The sequence below is a fragment of the Cinclus cinclus genome, chromosome 2 (assembly GCF_963662255.1).
Source record: "Cinclus cinclus chromosome 2, bCinCin1.1, whole genome shotgun sequence".
Lineage (NCBI taxonomy): Eukaryota > Metazoa > Chordata > Aves > Passeriformes > Cinclidae > Cinclus > Cinclus cinclus.
The window spans coordinates 51826571-51851749 of record NC_085047.1 but is presented as its reverse complement, the minus strand read 5'-3'; the positions used below and the strand labels follow the sequence as shown (position 1 = coordinate 51851749).

Here is a 25179-nt window from a genome sequence, read left to right as displayed (position 1 = left end):
GTTGTAGGAGAGTCATAACATTATTCAAGTGTACCATTACCTTTGCAGGTGTATGTATCCAGATAGCAGGATTAAAAAGGATGTGATCACATAATTGCTTCAGTAGAGGTGCTCCATGAGATAATCCATCCAAATATTTTGCAAATGACAAAAATTGTTCCAGAACTGCTCTGGTTATATGAACTCTAGATGACTGGGGAAAATAATCAGAAAGAAAAAGAAGATAAAGAAAAAAAATCTTCTTCTTTAATATAATTATAGCAGAACTATGAAGCAGTACCTTCACCTACCCCATCATTACTAAATATGTGCAGCCTTTAATGATTTGATGTCATTGAATATGAAGGCAGTTTATGTTTTTTAACAATATTAATGGTCTTTCTAATAGCTACATTTAACAGGTTAAAATATTCATCAATAACTTTGTTTTTTGGGGGTTTTTTTGGCATTTTGATTAGTTTGGTTTATTTTCATCTTATTAGAATACAGTCAGGATTCTACATTTTACAGCACAATTTTTGAGAACCTCATCTGAAGTCCATATGTATTTTTAAATTAAAGAAGTGTCTTCCTGAAATTGGTTGTCTCAGTGTGTGAACACACATTACTGGGAGACTTGCTTTTGTTTCTTAAGTAAGCATTTGAAGGAGTTGGGTTCATGGTTTCCTCAAATTTCAGGACTTTTTCAGTTTCATAGCATATGGCATAAAAATCACTCTCGAGACCTTCTCTGATGTAGTAACGTGGCATGAGGACTTTGGTAAACTTCTTTGTATACTAAATTAACAGATGAATAAATGGTAAAAAAATCTAACCATCCTTCTTGCATTTTCCACAAAATGTCAAGCACTGGAACAGGCTGCTCAGGGAAGGGGTAGAGTCACTATCCCTGAGGTACTTGAAAGATGTGTAGATGTAGCACTGAGGGACAAAGTTTAGTGGTGGACTTGGCAGTGCTGGGTTAACAGTTGGACTCCATGTTAAAGGTCTTTTCCAACCTAAATTATTCTGTGATTCAATTTTTGAATGATTTTTAATGCTGTAAGTACAGTCTGGGAATATGGAGATTTATTATTTTTAGAACTGAAGTCTGCTTGTCAGTAATACAAGTTCAGTCTTGCTGAATTTCCTTCAGCTTTTACATGCAAAATCACAATAAATAATCTGCAACTAATAAAAAAAAAGTTGTTTGGAAGTTCAAGCAAAACAAAAAAAGCTCTTTGCCTCTGTCTTCTCTGAAGTATTTAATTACATGCAAATGAACAACAGATACAAGAGATAATTTACAAAAATAAAATTGAGACTAGGAAACAAAAGGATTTTTTCCCACCATGTGTGCCAACTGAATATAAGCATATTTTGAAAAAAAACAAAATACATCCTTTCAAAAAACTGCAGCTAAGTGGATCTAATGTAAAAAACACCCAGAAAACAACACATGTTTTAAGAATTATGCTGTGATCAATAGAAATTCTTTAAATATTCACATGCCTAAGTCTAATGAACATAGCAGGTGTTAATTAGAAGAGCATGCAAACTTTTTTTTTTTTTATTTGTACACAACACTTTAAATTGATGTATTCCATGTGTATAAACCACAGTGCTCTATTCAGGAGAAAGCACTCCATGAGGGCTCACCAGTCTGCCTGTGTGCAACTTACCAAACCAAAGCTAACAGCTTTGTAAATTCATTCTGGTTATGGCACAAGAAAACCTACCCTTGGAAAAATAACGACCACCCTAGGCTACTTCTTTGAAATTCTAAATCACACTTGCTTAGGAGTGAAAACAGAGGCATAGAAAATCTGCTTTTAGGTATTGAGTGAAGGTATTTTGCTAGTGCAAAGAACAAATGGAACAGAATGAGAGAAACTACTTATCATTCTTCAAATTTCAGAAAGGTGATACTAGGATTTTTATCTTCTACTTAAAAGATTGCTATGCTGACCTCATGGTAATAAAAGGCCAGTAGTAGACATTCAAGAATGTCAGAGCCATGAGCTTCAGTCGTAGGACCACCACTGTCTTAGTACAGTTACAATAATTTCAACAATTTAGATTATTAAACCCCAGTAACAGGGTGTCATGAGGCAGGTGATGTTCCTCAGAAAACTGAGCTGAACCTCAGTTTTGTGATAACTGCTCATCACGCCTGAAAACGAGCAAGTACAAGGAATGCCCTTTGCAACTATTTCTTTCAGAAATTAAATTTTGTTACAGCTTTTAATCTTCAAAACACAGGACAATTATTTAATAAATTTTAGAACTGAGTCAGAGAAGATAAATTTAACTTTGATTAACCTACACACCCCCAAAAAAAAAAAAAACAAGTACCAGTCATGACATCTCTGGTACAAACTAGAAATAACAGAATTTTCATAAGCAAGTTTGGGGGGACAGAAAGTGCAGAAATAAAAATACTTTGAAGTGATTCACAAACAGATCTAAAGTAAGAAATTCAATAAAAGAACAGAATCACTGCGAGAAAATTGATTCTCTGAATACTGGTATATGAGAGGATGAGGAAGATCAAGAGACTCCTGCAGACAATTTATAAAATATTTTTAATTTGCAAATATATCACAAATATATTTTATTCCACCAGAAATTTGAGCTAAGTGATTGAAAGTCCCACAATGACAGCAGAAATATTAAGAACAAAGATAAAAATTCTCCAAACATACCTTTTCAAGGAGATAGCCAATGACTAGAAAGCCTTTTCCACCAAGCATTTGTTCTTGCATGGCTACTGAACTCTTAAGAAGCTCAACCAAGAAAGCCAATAGGGTAGCACTGCATGTAAAGAACAAGATTTTCTTCAGATTAAAAATATTGCTTTCTTAATAATTAACAGCTATTAAGAGAATAGAAACAGCTTAAGGTGGTGAACAATTCCTTAGAAAAATACAAATCTTATTTTTTCCTGTTGAGAAATTTCTCCAGTGATTTTCCACATATTAAAATGGCAGGAGTGGGAATTCACATTCAAACAAGCACTGCCAGTTCTCCTGGTTTGACCATGACTGTCCCATGTTTTAAATATCCAGTCCTGGAACCTGCAGTTCTGGCCAAAGTTTTGGCAGCTGAAAGAGGCACAAGATGCTGGGTAGAATCCCGTTGACAGTGCTAGATTGATACAGGCATGGGCCATGTCAAACATTTCACTAACCACAATAACTGTGCTAAATGGCAAAATTTGCAGCCCTAGGTATGTCCTCATTCCACACTTTCAGTCCCTAGAGTCATTATTACAGAGAAATGAGGCATGAAATGTTTGAACATAATCAGAGACACAGGCAATGATGCCCACCACAAACCACAGTGGAACAACAGCAGGGTGGAGAGCTTCCTCCAAACTTTCTAAAGACCAATTGTGAGAATAATATCTGCCTGAACAAATAAAGGCTAAGGATTACTTTTCATCCCGTTAGAAAAGCACATGGAGACTCCAGAGGCTACAAGGAAATCACCCAACAGCCCATCCCAGCAGTATCTTTAAGTGAAGTGTTCAGGAAGTACAGGGAGGAAACTGTTCAGAAAAGGCTACAGTATAGTAACATAAGAGATATGAAAGACTTCAGGGGATGGAATTGGCAAGAAAGTGAAAACTATGTTATGAAAACCAGCAGTGGAAACATATGACATATCAATCCACCACAGGGAAAATAAATCATAATGGACTCTTCACTGATGAGAGTAAAACAAAAATACACTCACTCATCTGTTGTTGAAAAACCCAGAGGAAATGGAGAAAGAAAAAAAAAAGTGTCAGGAAGTATTTAAAATTACTTTTCAAATATCTAAAAAAGGTAGATGACAGAATGGATTGTAGTGCATATACAATGCATACATAAAATCATAATTCCTTTTCTAAAAATTAAATAGCTGTAACAGCTCCTAAATAAACAGGCAAGTGTCTGCAACCACAAAAGTTTTCACATAAGGCACAGGCAAGAGTGAAAACTGGATTTTGCAGGTATGAAAAAGGGACTTAAAGAAAATGTCCAACCTGCATTTGATACATTTCAACCTTACAGTATCTAGTCATCTAAAGGTTCACTTGCTCTTTAAATAGAATCTCTTACTTTGAAATTAATGTTGAGATTGGTTAATCCACACTAGCACCAAAAAATACTGAAAGTGCTAAGGAAAACAAGATTTATTCTATTTGTTGAGTAAGGCTGCGATGCAAAAGAACAGATAATAGCCAAAGTACATTCTGGGAACATGAAATAGTGCCTTGTCTTTCTTCATTGTTGAATGGTCATAATAATCCATCTAAAATCACACACAGAAAGCTTCACAGAGTGTCAGCAATAAAAGAACACAGATTATATCCATTTACAGTACTCCAAAGCTTTTATCAAAACAGCCTGTCAAGCTGTCATGTCAACTTCAAACCAGATTATATGCATCAATTTTTCTTACCCCAACCAAAAGATTCTACTGTATTTGTAATCTAAAATAAGAATCTAATCATTTTTACTACAAGAAAATCCATAAGAAGCTCACATAAAATGTTGAAGATTTAAATTTAGATTTAAAAAAAAAATAATAAAGGAAAGAAAAATACATTTTCTTTCCATCTTTCTACCACCCTCTATAAGTAACCTTATGACTTAGGACAACATGCTATTATGTATAAAGTCAAGAAACAGCATACACATTTGCAGAATTAGAATTTAAATTACAATAGCAAATACTATTAACATTATATTGAAATGTAAAAAAAAAATTCTCAAAATAGATTGGAAAGATTTTTGTACCATGAATAGACTTAAGATCATTTTCTATTCTCAGAAGTACTTTGTAAAAAGCCTTTAAGTTTGTATTGCAGTTTACTTGCTCATTTATGAATTTAAATGTAAACTCCTGGGCTAGAATTATTCTTGTCTCAATACAATCTCTATACAACTGTTAGAAATTCTGATAGACTCTGAATGCAACTTGTAAGACACACTGACACCATAACAATAAATATTTTTCCCTCTTTCCCTCTATTTAAGTGCACACAAACCACAAATCAACTCAGAAATCGAAAGTGACCAGATTTTACCTAACCATACCACAGACATAGAAAGAGACAAGCTGGTTTTATGTAAGAAAGACTGACTCAAAAGAAGTGTAGTAATTCAGATGCAGCCAGTGCCCAAATATCACTTTTTAGATATTGACCATCTTTATGCAGGCTGTGGCTAAACCAATTAATCCTGCCTGTCCACATTACCTCTGCACAGAGCTACCTTAGCTGCCACTGCAGAGTGATGCCAGTGTTTCTAGTTTCAGGAAAATGTATTAATTTTACCAATGTCTTTGTGAATGAGCTATGCTTTTACTTAATTCCAAAATGGCTTTTAACATCTATTGATCCAGACACATAAAGGTACCTCAATCCAGCTCTGCAGAGTCAGCTCAGGTCTGCAGGCAGTAACTCTAACTTCTAATTCTTCTACATTATCCAAGATTGCCACCATAAATAATAGAGTTGACTGCAGTATATAGTAATTCAAATCTTGGGATAGCACACATGAATGCACCATTACACCTTCAAGCACATTAAAAAAATCCAAGTACAGAAAATGCAGTAGTTAAAGAGAACCATCTGGCAGGCACACAGAGGCACAATGAAGTTTGAGATGAATACTGTATAAGACCACAGTATTCATAAAAATTAACATAATAATTGAATTTAAGTAGCAGTTTGCTCACATTATTATGCAGGAAATTAAGTAAGTAAAAGATATGTAATATTTTAATTCATAGAAGAACTATAAAATCAAAATGGAAGTTTTTAAAATTCTCACTGCATGTACAGTACTGAAGGTATTACCACCTGATGATGATCAGAGGTAGGCAGAAAACAGACTACACTCTCTCTTTGGGGTCGGGGGTTTTTTTCTTTCCTTGTGTGTGGATTTGTATGATACTTATGGCTTGGGTTTTGTTGATTTTTTCCCTCAGAGTGGTTGCTTAGACTTCTTTTAGGTGAAACTTCATTTTGGAGAATGAGGGAGCAATTAAACTGCACTAAGTAACAGCTGTTGCACATAACACTGGTTTCACATGTAATGTTCTTCGCTTTACATACTTTATACTAGCCAGCATCTGATCTACTTGAATTCTCAGATAAACTTTCACAGCCACTTCAAAACTTCTCTTTCCCCACGTTGTCAGATTGATCTCAGGGAAATGTGTATCTAGATATAAAAATCTATACTGAAGTGACATATTTTTCCCCTAAATATTGCATTCTAAGAATTTAAGATTTCTGATTTGGAGGACTGTATCCAGAACTTTTAACAATTTCTAGAGATACTTTATTTATTTATTTGTTCACCTTGGCAGCTGAACACAAATTAAAACTGAAGATTTGAATTATGAAAATATTTATCAGCAGGTTGTCAAAATCATTCTTTTAAAAAGGTTGTTTTTGACAAAGAGAAAATAATATTGATGAGAAGACTGTCATCTAAGTTAAACAATTTTTCAAAGAGAATTTAACAAACTTACTAGCAAATATCATGCACCAGATTGCTGCACAGTAATTGACCTTACATACTAAGCTTGCAAAATTTTGTGCACTTGCAGCACAAAATTTATCTCCATTCTTTCCTACTTTCAACACCTCTGGATATAAAGGATATTTCAGCCCATTCCTATATATTTTCTCTATCATGCCTTTCCTAGAACAGATCAGTTTGTCTGCAGTGGAACCAAGATAAAGATAGAAAATGAAACTATATATGCCAACCAATACTAAATCAGAGAACTATGATAATTAATGAAAATATAACTAATTTCTGAAAAAAAAATTCAGTAGTTTTCCATTATTAAAAAGTAGGGGGGGAAAAAAGGTGATAGACCAAAGCATAATGATGCAGTACCTACAATAGTTATTACAGTGTTTAGAAGTACCTTAGAAGTCAAGAATTTGCACCCTTAGGATAAAGTGAAATTTGCCTTGGTTTTTTGTTTGTTTTGTTGTTGTTGCAGCTCTTTTCTTCTATTTTATTTTTAAACCACTACACAGATCAGTTTCTCTAGACTCCTCATTCCCATGATAATTTTCTCAGTCAGATTTGCATTAATGTATGTCACATCTTGGATCGTGTATTACAAAGTTATCTGGATTGGGTTTTACAAAAGGCACCTTCAGCTAAGGTAGGCACGTTGCTCTGGAGATGTAAGTATGATTATTAATTACACACCATTTAACTTGAAAAGTCTATATAAAAGAGAATGATGCAAGTATTTGTTTTGTCTGATTCTCTTTGGGAAAGAATCCTTTATAAAGATAAAAAATCCTTTATTTGTATTTTCAGCTTCTCCAAAGTAATACAAGCAGATTGTATTAATAATCACAGGTTGATAGTATGGTAACTATTGAAAATTAATCTTAGCACAAGCAGATAAAGAGGTATTAAGGAAAGTCATACACCAATAATTAATGTTTCCATGAGCTACAGCAGCTCTCTAAAGTACTTCCTTAGCTTCCAGTTTAAATATGTTTTTTTTCTTTCTCTAAGCTTGTTGAAGAGAAAGGGGAAGTGATTTCTCTCTTATGCCTTTTCAATTCCTTTCCCATAATCAGGTTTCATTAAAAAACATCAATCAGCTGAACACATGTTGCGTGAGAGAACTAGAGAGGCAAGTACCTCTGATTATAGGCAAAACATTTTGAGACACAGACTCCAGTAATAAATTAGCCACCCTTAATAGTCCCTGGACCTCCTGGAATATGCAGAACTTCAGCAGTTCAATAATTTACAATGGATTTCTAGCACATGATGCAGTGTCTGTGTTTTCATTATAATCTCTTGTCCAGGCAGACTGATTTGGCAAATCACGTTCCAGCTGTCACAGTTTGGGAAAATTCAAGTACAACTGATTTTATCTGAGCACAGCTAGGTCACACTAGTGATGTGAAATTTTAGGAGTGATATCCAGCATTCTTCCCTTCAAAAACAGCGAGGGAGAGAGTTACCAGCACTCAACAATGCAAATTCTGATTTTCACACTGGAGGCAAGCAATGGACTGGAACCTTGGCTCTCCATGACAGGCACAAAGGCAAATGCAACAACCTCAGGAAAGATTACTTCCAGACCTACTCTCAAGTTTAAATACGTGTGCCAGCTATGACAAGAAAATGTGGGAAAGACAGGATGAGAGGACTGTTTAAGAAGGCAGGATACTACATGGCATTCATCTTATTTGCTGCCATGATATTTAAGATAAATTTAATTAAACTAAAGATATTAATAAAAATTATTGGAAAGTCACAGATTTTTCATTCTAGGTTAATAAATAAAATAAATACATCAAACTAATTCCTGCCAAGCTGGATGGTTTCATATCTGTAGCAAATGACAGAAAACCTATTTCTTATCCAACTATAAATATTAAAAAGCCCAGTTATACCTTCCTTAATTACAAAATATTGATAATTTTAGTAATTTTTTTTTGATGTTCAGATTATGAGGTTTTGGGTTCTGTTAATAAAGCCCTTCTAATATTAAAAAATCCAAACAAAAAAAATTAAGCAATTGAGAACCCTGAGCTTATTAAACAGATTTTGATATTTGCAGGAGAGAAACAGCTGTAAAGGATTCAGAAAAGCAGTAGAACTGGGACAGCCCTCTGTTGCTGCTGTAGATATACTTTTATAGGTAAGACAGGTATAACCATGCATCACTTACATAAAGAGAGACAATAATAAATAAGGGGGAACAAGGAAAGGACTTGTTAAGTGCACCACATCCTTTATTCCTCTCCTCAAATGAACTTTCATGTTTACCACTCTTTCCCCATTACCTTATTTCTTTGATCCCCAAAATATTTTATTATTTTATTTGCCTATTTCCTTGTTCATTTCCAACATTATTTTTCTTGATACCTACATCCCATTAAATAAAATATGAGAAAAAATGCACATATACAAAAACCATATTAATGGAACATATAAATTACATCTCATCAAGCAGCCATTTGCTTAATTTTTTTTTTCAATATGTTCTTGAGTTAGGATCACATCCTCTTGGATTATGCATTTGTAAAATAACGTAGCACAATGACTTACAGATCTCTTTTTAGAATATAATCTAATTATAGAAGAAATGCATTGACTTATTCAATAACATTTTTTTTTTTTTTTACTTACAGTTCAACTAACTCCAGAAATGTTCTGTATATTTTCAATTAACCATTATGAATGTTCTCACCTGCTGGGTAGATCCTACAATCTGGAAGAATTAGTCTTTATCTCAACTTCTAAAACTTGCATTACATTAGCTCTTCATTTTTTAAACAGATCTACTCATTGCTTTATCATCTATTACAGATTCAGCTCATTAATGAATTTAATTTTCTTATACACATACATTTTATTCCTATGTGGAGACACACGAACACATAATCTTCCTTAAACTAGAATAAAACATTTTTGTCTTCTGCTTTGCCAGTAAATAAAATCATAAAGGGATTTTTTATAAGCTTATTTCAAACCAAGCATTTATTTTTCTATTTCCCTTAATTTACAATGCTTCATTGCAAACTACATCCTACAAAAGAGATTTAAAGAACATAAATATTTCACATTAGCCAATACACAACCAGCTTTTCCGTCTTCCAAATTTGCTGGTAATTTTAGTATTAGTTAATTGTTTTTTCAGTTAACTGTTTTTAACTGAACTATCTAATGCAATAAGAAATAGCCAGAATAATTAACAGAAGAACATTATAGGCAGGAAAATAAGCCACATGCTCTGCATTGCGCACCTACTTTGCCACCTAATTCAACTAGAAGAGCCAGCTTATCTTGCCACTAAGCACTGCTTGCTAGTAGGCTTTGCTTACAAATAATCCCCCAGGGAAACACCACAGCAGTCATTCAGCATTACCCTTTCAGATGTCTTACCCCCAAAGATTTAGGCCACACATTTTTCTGGAGAAGTTTAGCTATCTTGTGCTGCCTCTAGGACAAGAGCCTGATGTGACAAGCACATGGCAAGAGATCTTTTCAAAAATAACCATAGCTGAACTACTTCTGAGAAAGGAGGCACCATGACTGGAGATGTTTAAAAGACATGCAGATATGGCATTTAGAGACGTGGTTTAGTGGTGGACTTCGCAGTCCCACGTTAATGGTTGGACTCTGTGTCCCTAGAGACCTCTTCCTAAAGGATTCTGTGATTCTAAGTTAGGATGGGTATGAACAGACTCCTAGGTGGTCCTTCCCAGGTTTCCAGTGGAAGCATTAACATCTGTGAAGGCTTTTCAACTTAGAGATGTCTTCCATGGTATCAGAGGAGAAACTTCATGGGTCCCAGCTTAAAATTCTCTTGGCATGTCCCCAGTCACTATTGAAATTGCAATATGGTTGTAAAATGCCTGATCACAGCTCTACGACTTTCTGAACACATATTAATTTTTGAATATTATGAAATATGAATTCAAATGACACAGACTTTGAGAAGGTAAATAACACTGCACTTTGAAGTAAAAGCATGTTGATTTCTTTCAGAACTTGGACGAACTGCCATAAAACTACCCTTGAAGACTCCAAAATTATTTGAATTCCTTATTTAATCATATCAGATTTGTACAGTAAATTACTTTTTTTAAAAAATAGTAATTCTTCAAAAGAAACGAGGGTAAAACATAGAAAAAAATTAAAGAGAGAGGAAAAATTAAAAAGAGAGGAAATTTTTGTAAGCTTAATTTAGTTTCTATCCTGGTTAAAAGAGGCTTACCAAACTGTTGTTTCCACCTGACTGTCATGCAGCTGTCGATTGTCTAACTGGGCAAAGAGAGGAAAAAGAACCTGGATCCCTCCGATGGAATGAATTGCACTATGAATGGAGTGGGTTACAATAGCTTTCACATCCTAAATTTATAAAATAAAGGAAAAAACACAATTAATCTCAATTATAAAGGACAGTTAAAATATAATTTTGGAACACTTCAACAGCAAATTGAGTGCAGACTTTTTAAAATTTTATGTCAATACATATACTTAAATTATAATCACTGTATTTAAAGGCAAACATTGAACAGAAAATTTACAGTATCACGTCAAATTGTGCCTCATAGTATGAAGTCTCTATTTCCCATAGAACACTTTTTTCCTTGCTTAAGAAAAGGAGCAAAGAAAGAACAGTTCAAGCAAGTTATGTTAAGAGCTGACACAGCACAAAAGAACAATCTCTCTACAGTAGCAGACAAATCCTCTACGTGATGGTCAGCCAACAGTAATCACAGAACATCAACTTCACAGCACTAACCTGAAGCATGAGAGCATGGGGGGAGTGTACAAAAATTGAAGGGTTCTCCTTTGGTGAGGATTCAAGGCATAGCTGAGCATCGGTGGCCTTCGCATTATAGGTAAAAGCGATGCTACTTGCGAGTTTCCCATCATACAGCACTTGTTTATGGTGCTCAGCCAGATGAATGTCACTCTCAGATTTAAATTTGAATGTGCTCTGAAAAAAAAAGTAAATTATGAAGTAATTAATTTTGACAAATTCCTTGCCACAAAATGTGCAAAAAACAACATTGGACTTGAGAGGGAATAAATAAACTATTAAACTTTGTTTGCATTTACCAGTAGACTAATGCTGCTGAACAAGGAGATATGTTGTTTAATTTCATTTACACCACATCAACGTGTCAATACATGATTTGGTATTTTAGGTATTATCTCTCCTTTCAACATCAGTGTTCACAAGTTTTAGAAATTTACCTATCTTTCAAAAAAGTCACGTTTACCAGCCATAAATACGTTAAAATAAAATTTAAGCGTAAAACACATTAAAAATAAAAAACAAATTAAATGTGCTGCATTTTAGTTTATACTAACTCACTCAAATTAGAATATAAAACGCTATACCATGTTGAATAAAGGAATAGTTATTTTTGAACAACATTAAAAACCATGTTTCATTAACAGTCAGGAGTACATATAAGCCACTTAAAATCCAAAATAAATCATAAATGGCACATTTCACATTAATTATTCTCAAATTCAGAGCTTTTCCAAGGAAGACTGAAGAATTTTGTTATTTTAAAACATATCATGATCCATCCCTTATCTAAAATTTTTAGCAGCTCTGGCAAATCAATAAAGCAAAAGAAGACAGACTTTTGTCTTTCTGCAAAGCATGGTCAGATTTACTTGGCATATAACAATTGCATGTAACAATCATTTAACAGTTGCACAAAAGACAACCAGCAGTAACACATAACAAAGTACAGTGCTGTACTGATACAAGGAAAGGAAATTTGTCAGAAATGACCACCATTTTATTATAAATGAAGACATAAATGTATATATATGTGTGTATAAATATATATAAAATATGCTATTGCTAAAATATTTACTGAGTTAAAAAAATATATTTCTGAGATTAAATATGAATCATTACCCTTGCTTTCACTGCATATAGCGATCACAATTCTCTTTATCTATTTGGTCCTACCAAATCTCCCCTTTCCCCCCAGTATGGAATCCTCTATCATGGAAAATATTGAAAGTATACCAGCACTGGGATTTTTGTTATCCATGTTAGAATTAAAACAGACAAGTTCCAGGCTACCAGTTGCTCTTTCCAAACAATTTAGAAGTTCCTACTATTTACGTAACCCAATAAACCCCATCCAGCCTTTTCAGAGCTCCCAGGGCTGCTGAAAAACCTCAAAAAATTATTTTGATTACAGCCAAACAATGGGAAAGCACACCTGCTCAGGTCACTGACACACAGCAATATAAGGTCTGATGACTGGCACCCTTTTGTATGTGGGCCATAAGCTGAAGAGACTGGCCACCTGACTGGAGATGCTGGAGAACCCTTGGAGCACATCTGTTGGCCAGCACGGTCCTAACCTTGGTGATGTCTGGCAGAAGGGAGCAGAGCTGCAATGTTGAAGAGGCACCAGACACAGATACCATAACAGAAAACACAAGCAGGAAGGGCAAATGCATATAAATGGCAAGTCTGTGTTCAATCGGCCATTGACAACGAAGGATAACCTCTTCAGCTGCACTAGGAGGGGTGCTGCCAGTAGGTGCAGGAAGGTGTTGCTTCCCTTCTACTCAGCATTGGTGAGGCCACACCTGAAGTTCTGGGCTCCCACTAGGAGCCATAGACTGACTGGAGAGAGTGAGTGCAGCCAAGAGCCACTGAACATGAAGGCATTGAAGCAACTCTCATATGAGGAAAGTCTGAGACAGCTGGGACTCTTCAACCTAGAGAAAAGTGGCAGAGGGGACCTCATACATAAATAACATAAGGGAGGTTAGAAAGAAGATGGAGTCAGACTCTTCGCAGGGGTGCCCGGTGGCAGGACACAAGTCAATGGGCAAACCAGATCAAAGAAGGCTCCCTCTGAACATCAGAAAACACTTATTCATTGCAAAGCTGCCCAGCAAGGTGATAAGAGTTTCTATCTTGGGACTTGACCTGGGCAACTGGATCCAGGTGACCCTTTTTGAGCAGGGAGGCTGGACCAGAATGACCTACAGCTTCCAGTTGCTTCCTACATCTTCAACCACTCTGTGATTTGCATTTGGATTAGGAGTGTGTTTTGTAGGGAAACTCCCAGTGGTTCCCTCTCATTACTCTGTTCATACTGCAAAGCTGCTCAGAACCAAAGAGACTTCTTTCAGGCTAAAACTCAAATATTCTGCAATAGGTGATATTCACTCAGCCCAAAGGATCAGACTACAACCAATCCAAAGCAAAAACACCAATATAACACACTGGGAGTACTCGCTCCTCAGCACTAAATGTTTTAATCTAGAAATGTGTTCCTATTGCGCTACACTACTTACTGAAGTACAAATGCCCAAAGAAGGAATATTCTGCTTAGAACTTGAGAGCTGGCTCGCTGTTGACACAGCTACCTACATCTTGCGTATAAAGAAATGACTGCTACAGATGACAAATTTGTCCTGAGGAAGGTGACATGAATTTCACCCCAGAGAGCATTTTATCTATACAGAGAAATCTCTGTGCACTTTCTGCAGAGAAAAAATAATTTACGATTTCATTCATTTCCAAAGATATCCACATGATGTTTGTACTGTATTTTAATGGTTTACCACATGAAAACATTTATTATCCTGGAACTCTTTCATGCCTCTCAGCTTTTTTCAGATTCCAAAACTGATAAGGTTTTTCCACTATACAGTTTTTCATAACTCTGCTGTTTAAATAAGTCAAAGTGTTTCAACACAAAATCTTATCATTTCATTACCATGAACTTTTGCAATGTTCTAAACTGCATAAGTTAAATCAATTTTATAGACAAATTTTGACATTATTCTATCTCCAATTGTCAGTGTTTAATATGCCTCAAGAATTTATTAGCGATCACTATTTGAAAGTCAGACACAAGTTACGAATCAACATAATAGTTCCTCACACTTTTTGAGGAAAAAATAAGAATTAAAGGAATATTCTGCCATCAGGGCCTAACAAAAGTGATCATAAATTTGGCATTCTGGTCTCCTAAGCTTAATTATTATAACAGAATGTAAAGAGAAGCTAAAAATTCTGATATATGATCTACTAGCATTCATCCACAGAAAAAAGAAATTCAGTATGTGCTGTACTGGGGAGTTGGGAAAGTACATCCAGAGGGTGGTATTAAAGGCTGTTGTGCATATGCAACTCTGAGTTCTGGCACAAGCAGTGTGCAGGCATCAAGACAAAGGAAGAGCCTTGGATTGAATGTATTCTGTAGAAGGTAAAAATACATATACAGGATTTGTATGAAGTATGTTTTTGCTCTACAGGAATAGAAACTAGTAGAGAGAGAAGAGAATTACTCCAGCACTGTAATCTCCAGTAAAAGAATCTGTGCTTGATCAGGAACACAGCCTGAAGACCAGCAGCCCTCCCCCTTGCTTTAGCAGCAGGGCTGCAACTTTTTAATTTACTGTTCGCTACATTTTGCCCCTGTAGCTTCAGCAATCATACATAAAATATTTTATTGTACTATATAATTGGTTTAAGCAAATTTGAATTTTTGGTGCCATTTTGTATCTCTGTGTGTGTGCATGAATGAGTGTATTCTTACTCCAACCTTATGTGACAAAAAGATTGATATTTCAGCACTGATCACAAACAAACTCAGAAGCAACATATGGAATAACCTGATAACTTGCTTTGAAATGTCCCTGGGAGTGCTAGGAGGAGTGGCACAGATTTGGCAGGGCTATTAGAGTAGGGCTTTGAGAAACATCCTTTTATAAACAGCACCAAACACTGGTATCAGATGCATCCCTTCCTCTCCCATTACCTCCCCTGCCCCTCCATTCTGTTTATCAGCCCCTCGGGATCCCAGCACAGACAGACTTTCCTCTCTTTGCTGCCTGGGAACAAGGATGGGCAGCAGGGAAAGCACAGTGAGAACAAGGATGCTGCTCTCATTTCCTTTTTCTTTCTTCCATCTCCAACAACTGAAAGGGTCTGCAGAGTAGTAAAAGCCCTGTTCAGGAATCGCAAGGCTCAAAACAAGTATGCTTTACTATAAATAAAGATAAATGATATATAAAATACTTCTATAGCTAAAACATGGGAATGCAAATATTGAATCATAATATGTTTCTACTAAATACAGTTTTAAATTTCAAGATATGTTATGGATTAATTTGAGAAGACTTAATGGGGAAGAGACATCACATGGCTCTACTGCCAGTGTATTTGCCTCTCTTCCCCTTAAAAATTTGATTAGGACTAATTTCTTCACAATAGCTACTAAGAGTATCAGTTTCTCAATATTGCTACTCACACACTAACTTTTTTTTTTAAAGCTTTCTACTACAAGTTAAAATGTAGTATTTCAAGCTAAAACATCTATTTGCTTAACAAATAAATGTTTATATTAGGGCACGCTGGTTATAACCAAATGCACTCATAAGAACATGCTGAGCAAGATCAACATAGAAACTGTTCATAGTCCTTCCATGTTACTACACTCTGTATAAGCATGTCACATGCAATAAGTAAATGTACATAAATATATAATTATTTGACATACATAATAAGTAATACTTATTTTAAGGACTTCTATAGTCAATACTAAAACCTGTTGCTTCTACCTGCACCAAGGAACAGGAGTGAGACATGATGTAAGATTAATTTTTATTTGTAGATCAAGCTCTCACTTTTCCTGAACGTTGTGGCTTTGGTTTCATTTGAAATATTATTTACTATGTATATGAATAGATATGTGAAAACTGTCCTGTATTCTGGTAGATTATGCAGTTTTCTCTGTTTTCCAGAGGTTTTGGTGGTAATCATGGTAGACTAGGGGCATTATGAGTGATTCTGAGAGCAGCTGAATGAGAGGCAAAATCAGTCTCTTCTCATGGGCAAAGTAGAGGAATGGTCGCTTCCCCTAAAGAATCAGATCCTCAGATATAATGGACAAAGTATGAATTTTAAATCAAAGCAACTGCCATATACTGTCATAGGAAGTAAAAAAGAAGACCTTTTCCAAAAAACCTCAACTATTTGAGTAATCCTTCTTTGGCAGAAAAAGTCTGGCACAACTGGAATTCACAAGTCTCCTAGGGTCTTTGTAGGAAAAGTTGAACAGTTGATTACCCCCATTGGCTAACAGTACCAACAACTAGCAAGTAGTTGTAGGAAATGTAGTCAAGTACTTAAAAGTTTCTTGAAATCAAGTTTGCTTCAGCAAATTGGGTAAGAGAAAGAACATGATCCCTAATACTAAGGAGTACAAGCTATGTGTCAATTGAGGCTCCCTTAGACTATTAAATCCTATATTGAAGTATTCTGAACTGGTGGACCTTTGCACCAGCACAGAATCTGAAAGGATTTACAGAAATAACCTTAAATGTGATGTGGAACAGGCAGGCTTTGAGTGAAAGCTACAGTTGGTGCCCTGAAATCTCTAAACTACAAGACATGGTTCCCTTTTTGGTTGTGAGTAGATCTTGCATTGGAAAAAGGTCAAAAAAAAAGGCTTATGTTTTGCCTTATTTTTGGGGGGAATAAGAAAGTCAAAGAAATAAATGTTATTTCTAGGGTACTGTTCTGGGAACCTGCTCTTTTCTTTAATGGTAATAAATAGTAAAATATACTTCCAGATTTTTAGACAAGGAAGAAAACTCCTTCAGAGAGCAAGGGGCCATTAACTGTTCTGTGTATATAATCCAAATCTAAAACACTGACACATGAAAGAATTTCCCCAAAATATTAAATACAGCTGACTTTTTAAAATCATTAAGCAGCTACAGGTATGCAGAACTATAGTTTAAGGGACACCTTTGAATCAAGCAGGGTAATTTGACAACTGTAAAAAGGTTAGTGCAGTAACTATTAGAAATGTCATTTATCATGAGAGCTCATGTCTTTATCAACCCCTTCAACACTCAAAAATATTACATAATATTTTGCACTTCTTGAAACACATGAAAGCCTTATTCCCATTTGGTATCACTTCGTTATGCTTCTGCTGACTGGAATCCAGTAATTTAATAAATTCATTAAGGTTTACTACATTTTTTTTAATAAATACAAGGCTAAATTAATTTCTTTTGTATGACCACAAAAATATTTGCAGAAATATTCATCCAAACAAAATACTGTGTGAAGTTTGGAATTAGACATTCCAATATTGTTGGCACAGGTGATGGACTATTTTTAACTGACTAAATATTTTTAGTTTCATGGCAGATTTTAACCAACAACTATATGCAATAGGCTTCTTCTTCTCCATATAATCCTGATATATGTGGTTATTTGCACTACATAAATGCGTACCATAAAAGATATTTCCAACTGCCTCATTCAAGTGCTAGCTATAATTAAATTATTAAAAGTATGCATTTTCAACACATGAAATTAATGCTATTATAATCTAAATAATGATTTTTACTTATGGCTTTTAAAAGTTTTTATTTTCAGAGTGTATGATATATATACTGAAAAACAAAGTCTACTTGGGATGAAACCACAAATTCCAAAAATTAGAAAAAAGAAAAATTGGGAATAATTGATAGTATAAACTGAAATTCATTATTGTTTACATAGGGTTAGATTAATTTTCAAGTATTATCCACTAAGGAGTTTCTGCAGATTTCTGTGAAGTATCTGTGTTGTTTTTCTTTATTAAGTAATACAATACACAGCCATTCCAAGACACGTGTCTGACTAGAGATCCCAGTTTATGCAGGAATCATTAATTTCTCAAATTTGTCCCCTCAATGTCAGTGACAAAGCATAAGCAAAATTATCAACTTTTACTTCAACAGAGTGTCTGAAACCATGTATTTGAACACAATTGGTTTATTATGCCTTGCTGAATGTTAATCTGCCTTAAGTCAGGTTTTTAAACAAAAAGAGTAGAGAAGAAAGTTATTTCTCTGGTATTCAGTACTCCAAATACAAAATTTCTCTAATCTAATTATGACCAAAAGTAATTAATTTCACATACAAATGTTTTTCAGCGATGCTTTAAACAAAACTTTCATCTTTCAAAAAGACGTCAGAAAATTAGGGTTAGTTAGGATACCTGGCAAAATAGTCCTATGTTGCTGAAAACAAATCACATGAAAAAAATCTGCATGATTCTAGGAGGAATATTCATAGGCTTCACACATCTCCCAACTACATCTCTCAGTTGTTGTTTTCTTTTTCCAGTTTTATGCTTCTAAAGATCCAGTATTACCTTATATCCAGGTCCTAACTGATGTATTGCAAAAATCTGTGCTGGGTTGAGTGCTTCAGTGAATACATATACTGCTCCAAGCTGGCCACAGAACACTCTATTTGCATCAGCAGTCTCCGAAGATCCAAGAAAACATTTATCATAGCTCTGTATCAGAAAGAGGCAGTTAATAATGAAATAATATTAATGCACAGCTACTAAAGCCACAAAGAAAGGGAGGCTGGAATTAAAAAGATAAACCAACCATTATCAACCTTTTATTAGTACTACCCTGTGGTGAACAACCTGATTTTGAATATTGTAGCATTAGTTGTTTTAGAGGTCCATATGACAGGCTTCTAGGGTTTGTTTTCTAATAATTGATCATGTAACAATTGGACATACAACAGAGAAAACTGGAATAGTACAAAATAATAGTACAAAATTCAAATACAAAATAATCCCCCCTATGGCCTTCTAGGAATATGACACACTTGAACTTCCTTGTAATCGTACTCAGAACTTCCACTACTAATACATGAAAAAGCACACTGAAATGCCTTCTTCTTTCACAGCTGTGCCAATAGAGCTAAACACCTCTAGAAGAAAAAAGGAAACAAAGAAACAAATACAGGTTTTTCTGATGTCCAGGTGTTGCATAGTTTCCCTCTCCGACCACAGGCTATAATGATTTGGTTTGACCTTAAATCCCCTTCTACCTTACACTATACTCCCAGGAGTTATTTTCCATTCTTTCTTGCAAAAATTATCCCTCCCTTCTCTTGTTCTACATCTGTTCAAGTGGTATTATTTTAGATAAGAAGTAATTTTTTTGGTGGTTATTTGGCAAGGATTTGCTTAAGTTTTTCAGGCGCTTCTAAAAATAATCTGTTTAGAACAAAGACCTGAGAAACCAGAAAACATGATGCAGCACAGGACAACAGGAAGAAGTTCAAGGATCTTTAAAGGTTATTCTCTCAGCTTCCTTGAGTCATAGGTATTTTATTGAATAGAAACAAGTATCTGACATCACTTTTTTGATCTGAACCAATACAATCTGCATTACAAAACCTCCTTTCTCATCTGGCTTAACTGCTGAGTTTTACCTTAAGGAAAACTTTTGTCAGTCTAGAGAGTGAAATCAAATATGGTGAACTGTTACAGCAAGTGGTCTAGGTGGATAGGCTATTAACAAGGAAAAGGGGACTCAGGTGTAAGGACAAAGATCTGGAGCTCAGCTTTAAGAACAGGTGAGGGAAGAAGTATCCAGGATTTTGTCTTTCATTAATCCTCCTTTGATTTAATAAAAACAAATTGTTTTTTCCCCCCTGGAATTTCTATTCTTTTAAGCAATTTTGACAAAATTTTAAAACTTCTGGCAAAATCCTTACACTAAAATTGAATCATAAAGTCATATCCAGGATATGGATACAGGGCAAAAGTCGAGTAAACCAGACCCCTTTGACTCCTGACAAACCTAATGGCAAAATACTATAAAAATTTTCAGTTACTTTATTCAAGCCCTGCTTAGCCTTGAAGGCTTTCCAGACAGTGTGCCATTACTGTCAGAACGTGTTCCATCAATTAATGTTGAGCAATTGCCATTTTCAATGGTTGAGGAACTTGTCTGAGCTACTGATGCCACTTTTGTCCTAGCTGATACTTAAATATTCCAAGACTACATTCCTGCCTATTGTAAGGGTATTTTCCTAGATTCCTCTAGTAAGCTTTAAATGTACAACAGTTACTGTAGCTCTCAACAGATTCTGAGTTCTAATTATAGTTAAGTTCTAGGTTTGTTAGCCTCTAGTAATTTCCTTTTCTGTCTTTTTTCATTCTTCCCAGTTTACACTTTCCCGTTTCTGGCACTTCATTCTTGACTAGGTGTTTCCATTATTTTTAATTGGAGGGAAGGGCTAACTCCTGATTTCCTGGTAATTGTATCCGCTTCTGTTCCACATCCCAAGCAAGCTGTAAACCTGAGTTATTAATTAATTTATTTAGAAATCAGCACCCAATACTCATAGCTCATTTGGTCTTCCTCCAACTATCTCACAGTTTTATTAACTCCTCCAACTATTTCCACAGTTTCAAACCTGACAAACACCAAGTTTGCTCGCCTGTTTTTGTACATGTCCGGTAGTATGTTATTAATAACTCCAAGATGAAGTGATTGAGAGATCTACTTCACTCAGTCCCTTGGCCCAAAACCTCCTATTTTATTTAAATTTAAAAAATTAAACTCTTGGAAGTTATTGACCTTGTTATTTAAGAACTAAACTTTATCCTTAATAATCTTGATATTTATAAGCCTTTTTTTCAAATGCAGTACAAGTGCTACTGATTTTATTGGTGTGTTGGCTTTTCATCGCTCAAGTAAAGTTTCTAACTCCTCCTACAGCTTCTACAGGAACAGCTCCCTCTTGCTAAGCATTTGTCATTAAGGAATACAGAGGTCCACACCATAAAACAAATAATTCAGACCAGATCCTCTGAGATCTCATCTGACTTTTCAATCATCACATTTCACCTATCATGAAAATATATATATTACCAAGGAAAAACCATGCTCTGCAAAAACCGAAAGGCTAGCCTTTTATTGTAGAAATGCTACCAGAGAACCCAAAGAATGGAAATCAGAACCTTTGGAAGGCAGAGCTCTCCTACTTTAATTAACATGTAATATTTAAACTGTCCCTTTCAAATCCCATTTTGCCTCTAGAATTTAGCAAAAGACAGTTCATTTCCCTAAGGCTTCTTTATCCCTTATAGCAGTCAGAAAGATATGAGAACGATATTATAAATAAAAAATAACAAAAGCGTAGCAAGTTGATGAATCAAGAACCTCTATAATTCTGTCACAGTTTTAGCTGAAGGCAAAGCACAAAAAATAATTCTGCCTCCCACAACTTTGAGCCAGAAAGAGCAATAATTGCTGCTTCATTAAGTATAGCCACTCAAACTTTCCAATGAAAAGAGAAAAGAGAGCAAATGTATACAAAAATCCAAAAAGTCTATATTACATTTTATTAAGTAGATGAATAAGTAATAATGAGAGACATTTTCTCAAGAAAATTTGCAAAAATCTTGAGTAAAAAAAAATGTGACACTTCTTTTCTTTTTAAATTAACCTTAAAATGAAAAGTAATGAGGAAGGAAAACCAATAAAATCTTACATCATTGGTGTTAACATGCCAGGCCATGTCACCATAGGATACCAGCTGACCATTCACGTAACAGCGTATTTCACTGTTTCTCCACCGGTTGTAGATGTGTACAATGCTTATCATGTACCACTGGAAAGACACAAAAATCAGTACACAGAAACAGAGTTCGTGTTATAAAACAAAGTTAATGAATGGCATAAAAAAACAAGTGACCAATCTCAAACTTACACAAAAAGATGAAAACTTGAAAACGCACAAAATTAAAATTCAAGTCAGTGGACTTCAAGTCCAGTCAATAGAACTGTGCCTAAATGCAATGATGTACCTACCTGCATTCCTTTATGGGATTAGAGGAAAAAATGCATACATTAAATTTAATTTCAACAGAGCAATTTAATTTCAACACTATTCTGTAAAAAAAACCACAGAAAATTCAGTGCTACATGCTCTTGCCATAACAAATTCATATCACACAACCTCTGTCTTTGCATCACAGCTGTCTACCATAAATTATTAAATAAAGAAGAAAACAAAATAGAACATTTTACAGCCCAGGTTAAGATGCCATCCTGATTGCTTGCTTTGATATTTTTCCTCTATTATTTACCATTCCACCAATTTTTGAACAACTGCCATATCATCAAAAAAATGCATTAATTAATCAGAGAAGGCACCACAATTTAGTGCTTCCACATACTACTCTGGTGGTCTTTCCCATAATTTGTTTAACAGGAATCATTATGTCCATGACAAATAAATTCAAGAACAACTCTGGAGTCTTCTTGGTTGGACACATTCAAAACATAACTCGACAAAATCCAGAGCAACTTGATCTAGGTGTCCCTTTTTCAAACAGGGGGAGAGACCAGACAGTCTCAACACATCCCCTTCCAATCTAATTGACTCTGTGAAAATGTCAGCTTGTCTTAAAAATAGTATTTTGTACACTAATAACTTGGAATAATAATTGACATTTTCATCATCATCCCTTTCTTGGTATCTTTTTCAATTATTATATTTTAATTTCCATGTTCAGGTAAATCCTTTTTTTCCAATGCAGAGAACTTCTGCTACCCTTGAGGCTTGTTGACTCTCTTTCTGAGCTGCAACAAATAGATACAGAGCCTTCTAATAAAAATTCTGTCTCTCTGTCAGAGAAAGTAAAGGTAGTGGTTTTCTCATGTTGATTTAGAAATCAGAAAAAGCTCACAATTCCAAACAAAACACCAAGCAGCAAAATACATTTTGACGACAGCATTACAGTAGTCATTAAATTGAGTGGTATTCTTTTACAGGTGTGTAATAGCTATAGATATGAGACCACATTACACATTTTTTTCCAGGTATTAAATTTCTATTTTTTTTTCATTTTTCCCTCCTTCAAACATGCAACTAACAGAAGGTGGGAGAATCCCGTTGATCATACAATAATACTTCAGAGTATCTCTTTTCTTGTGTTTCAAAGCAAGCAGATTTATTGGGCAATTCTGGAATAAAGACCTACTGCTCCAGCTTTGGCTTCTGAAGTCATGTATGAAAACTTTTTTTTCCCAAGGAACCATGAACAAAGTAATTTTTGTGAGTCACTGTCAACCTAAAGAAAAAAAAAACAAAAACCCCCAGAAAAACAAAAAAAAAACCACAACCCAAACCAAAAAACCTAACTCTTCTGTGATTTCTCTTTCAAAGGGATTTAGAGCCATTTCTGAAAACATACCAATTTGGATTCAACCTGGGCTTCCTGAAGAACTTCATTTTACTTACAGCAGTCTGTACATTGCTATTTATCTATGCTCAGGTACATTGCAAGGAGCTTATTAACAGTTTGTTGGATTTTGTGATTAATGGTGTATTTGCTCATAGTCTTTTGCATTTTGCATTTAGGCAATTTCTCTAGCACTAATAAACACTTTTTTTTTTTTAAGAAGGCAGCATTTTACTGCTACACAATTAACCAAACCAAGTTGCATGACCTCCTACACAATTTTTCTTCAACTTTTAGATGAAATAATCTTTTTTCCCCCTAATATTCAAAGTCAGCGATAGAATTTTCTTTCACATTCATCCTACAGATTCCTTCCCCATATAATTTTCTCAAAAATGCACAAGGGCCATGCCTCTCTCTGCTGTAACAAGACCTTCTTTAGGTAGTACTAAAAGACCCTTCACTAAGGATTCTGTTTACTGCTGAACCCTGTCAAGGTTAGTCACCAATTGCTAAGTCATTGAGCCACATTCCTACTCCATAGGACAGTACAATCAGAGAGGTGAGGCATCACACACTAAGTATTTCCAAGGTGTGGAACTTCTGTCTCTCCTACAGTTAGTAAAGGTGTTCAGCATTAGAAACATACACACACAAAAAGAGCTGTTTGCTCTTGACTACGCTGCTTTCCTGTTACAGTTTTGCAAGAATTGATGCTGAGGCTGAAACTCAAGGGAGCAAAAACACTGGGGGTTACTTACACAAAAATACCAATTTGGAGTCCCAAAAAAGCAGTATAGACCAAGTAAACATTACACTGCCAAAGCTAGTTTAGCTCTGTTGAGATGTCAGGCTATTATACTACACCCACATTTCCTATTTGGGGATATGATAACAAAATTTCTCCATATATTTTTATAAATGCTTGCTTTTACAGTATTATAAAATGTACCAATTGAGACCTAAAGTAACCACTGGGCATATCCTTAAATTATAGATTAAGATTTCATATTAAACTGTGAATGGTGTCATATAACACAGCAGGAAGTTCTTCACATGAACTGAGCAACTCTGATCTGCCTACATAAAGCTTTTGACCAGATGACTTGAATTTATCACTTTACTGTAATTCACCAAAAAATTGTCAAAACCCTCAAACCACATTATTCAGAAGTTTATTGAGGATGATGATTCTGACACAATCTATTGCTCAAATGCCTGGGCCTGTAAGTAAATGTCTAGGGAATGGTACATTTACAGCAAAACTCACAACTCTTAATTTAGCATTAGGAGAGTTAGCTGCTTTATAAATGAGTACACATTTTTTTAATATATATCTACACATTCAAATCTTGTACAGTGATATCAATGTCATATCTGAATAACATGAAGAAAATCAATTTGCACATTAAACAGGATAAATTTTGACTTGTTAGGGCCAGAAAATATATTTGACAGGTTTTATTTTCTCCACTGTGCATTATGTACTTTAACACATGCATGTGAACACAAGTTAGTGATAGAAAAATATATATTAAACAACTCAAAAATATATTCTAGAATATTTATTTAAAATACTTTCTAAATCTGACCTATGACCCAAATTGTATGAAGCATGAACTCTGGGATAT

At 34.9% G+C, this 25179-nt stretch overlaps 1 protein-coding gene across 4 annotated transcripts in view; it reads right to left on the bottom strand.

Moving 5' to 3' along the window:
• The window catches only part of NBEA (neurobeachin), a 448312-nt gene that overhangs the window by 326771 nt on the left and 96362 nt on the right, over positions 1-25179 (bottom strand). For all 4 annotated transcript variants that reach the window (XM_062487643.1, XM_062487641.1, XM_062487644.1 and 1 more), the window contains exons 7-12: positions 21853-21972; positions 18698-18844; positions 11281-11478; positions 10750-10883; positions 2685-2793; positions 41-193 (exon numbers count right to left, since the gene is read on the bottom strand). In XM_062487643.1, coding sequence (XP_062343627.1) covers positions 41-193; positions 2685-2793; positions 10750-10883; positions 11281-11478; positions 18698-18844; positions 21853-21972 — 861 coding nt within the window. The remainder of the gene's footprint in view (positions 1-40; positions 194-2684; positions 2794-10749; positions 10884-11280; positions 11479-18697; positions 18845-21852; positions 21973-25179) is intronic.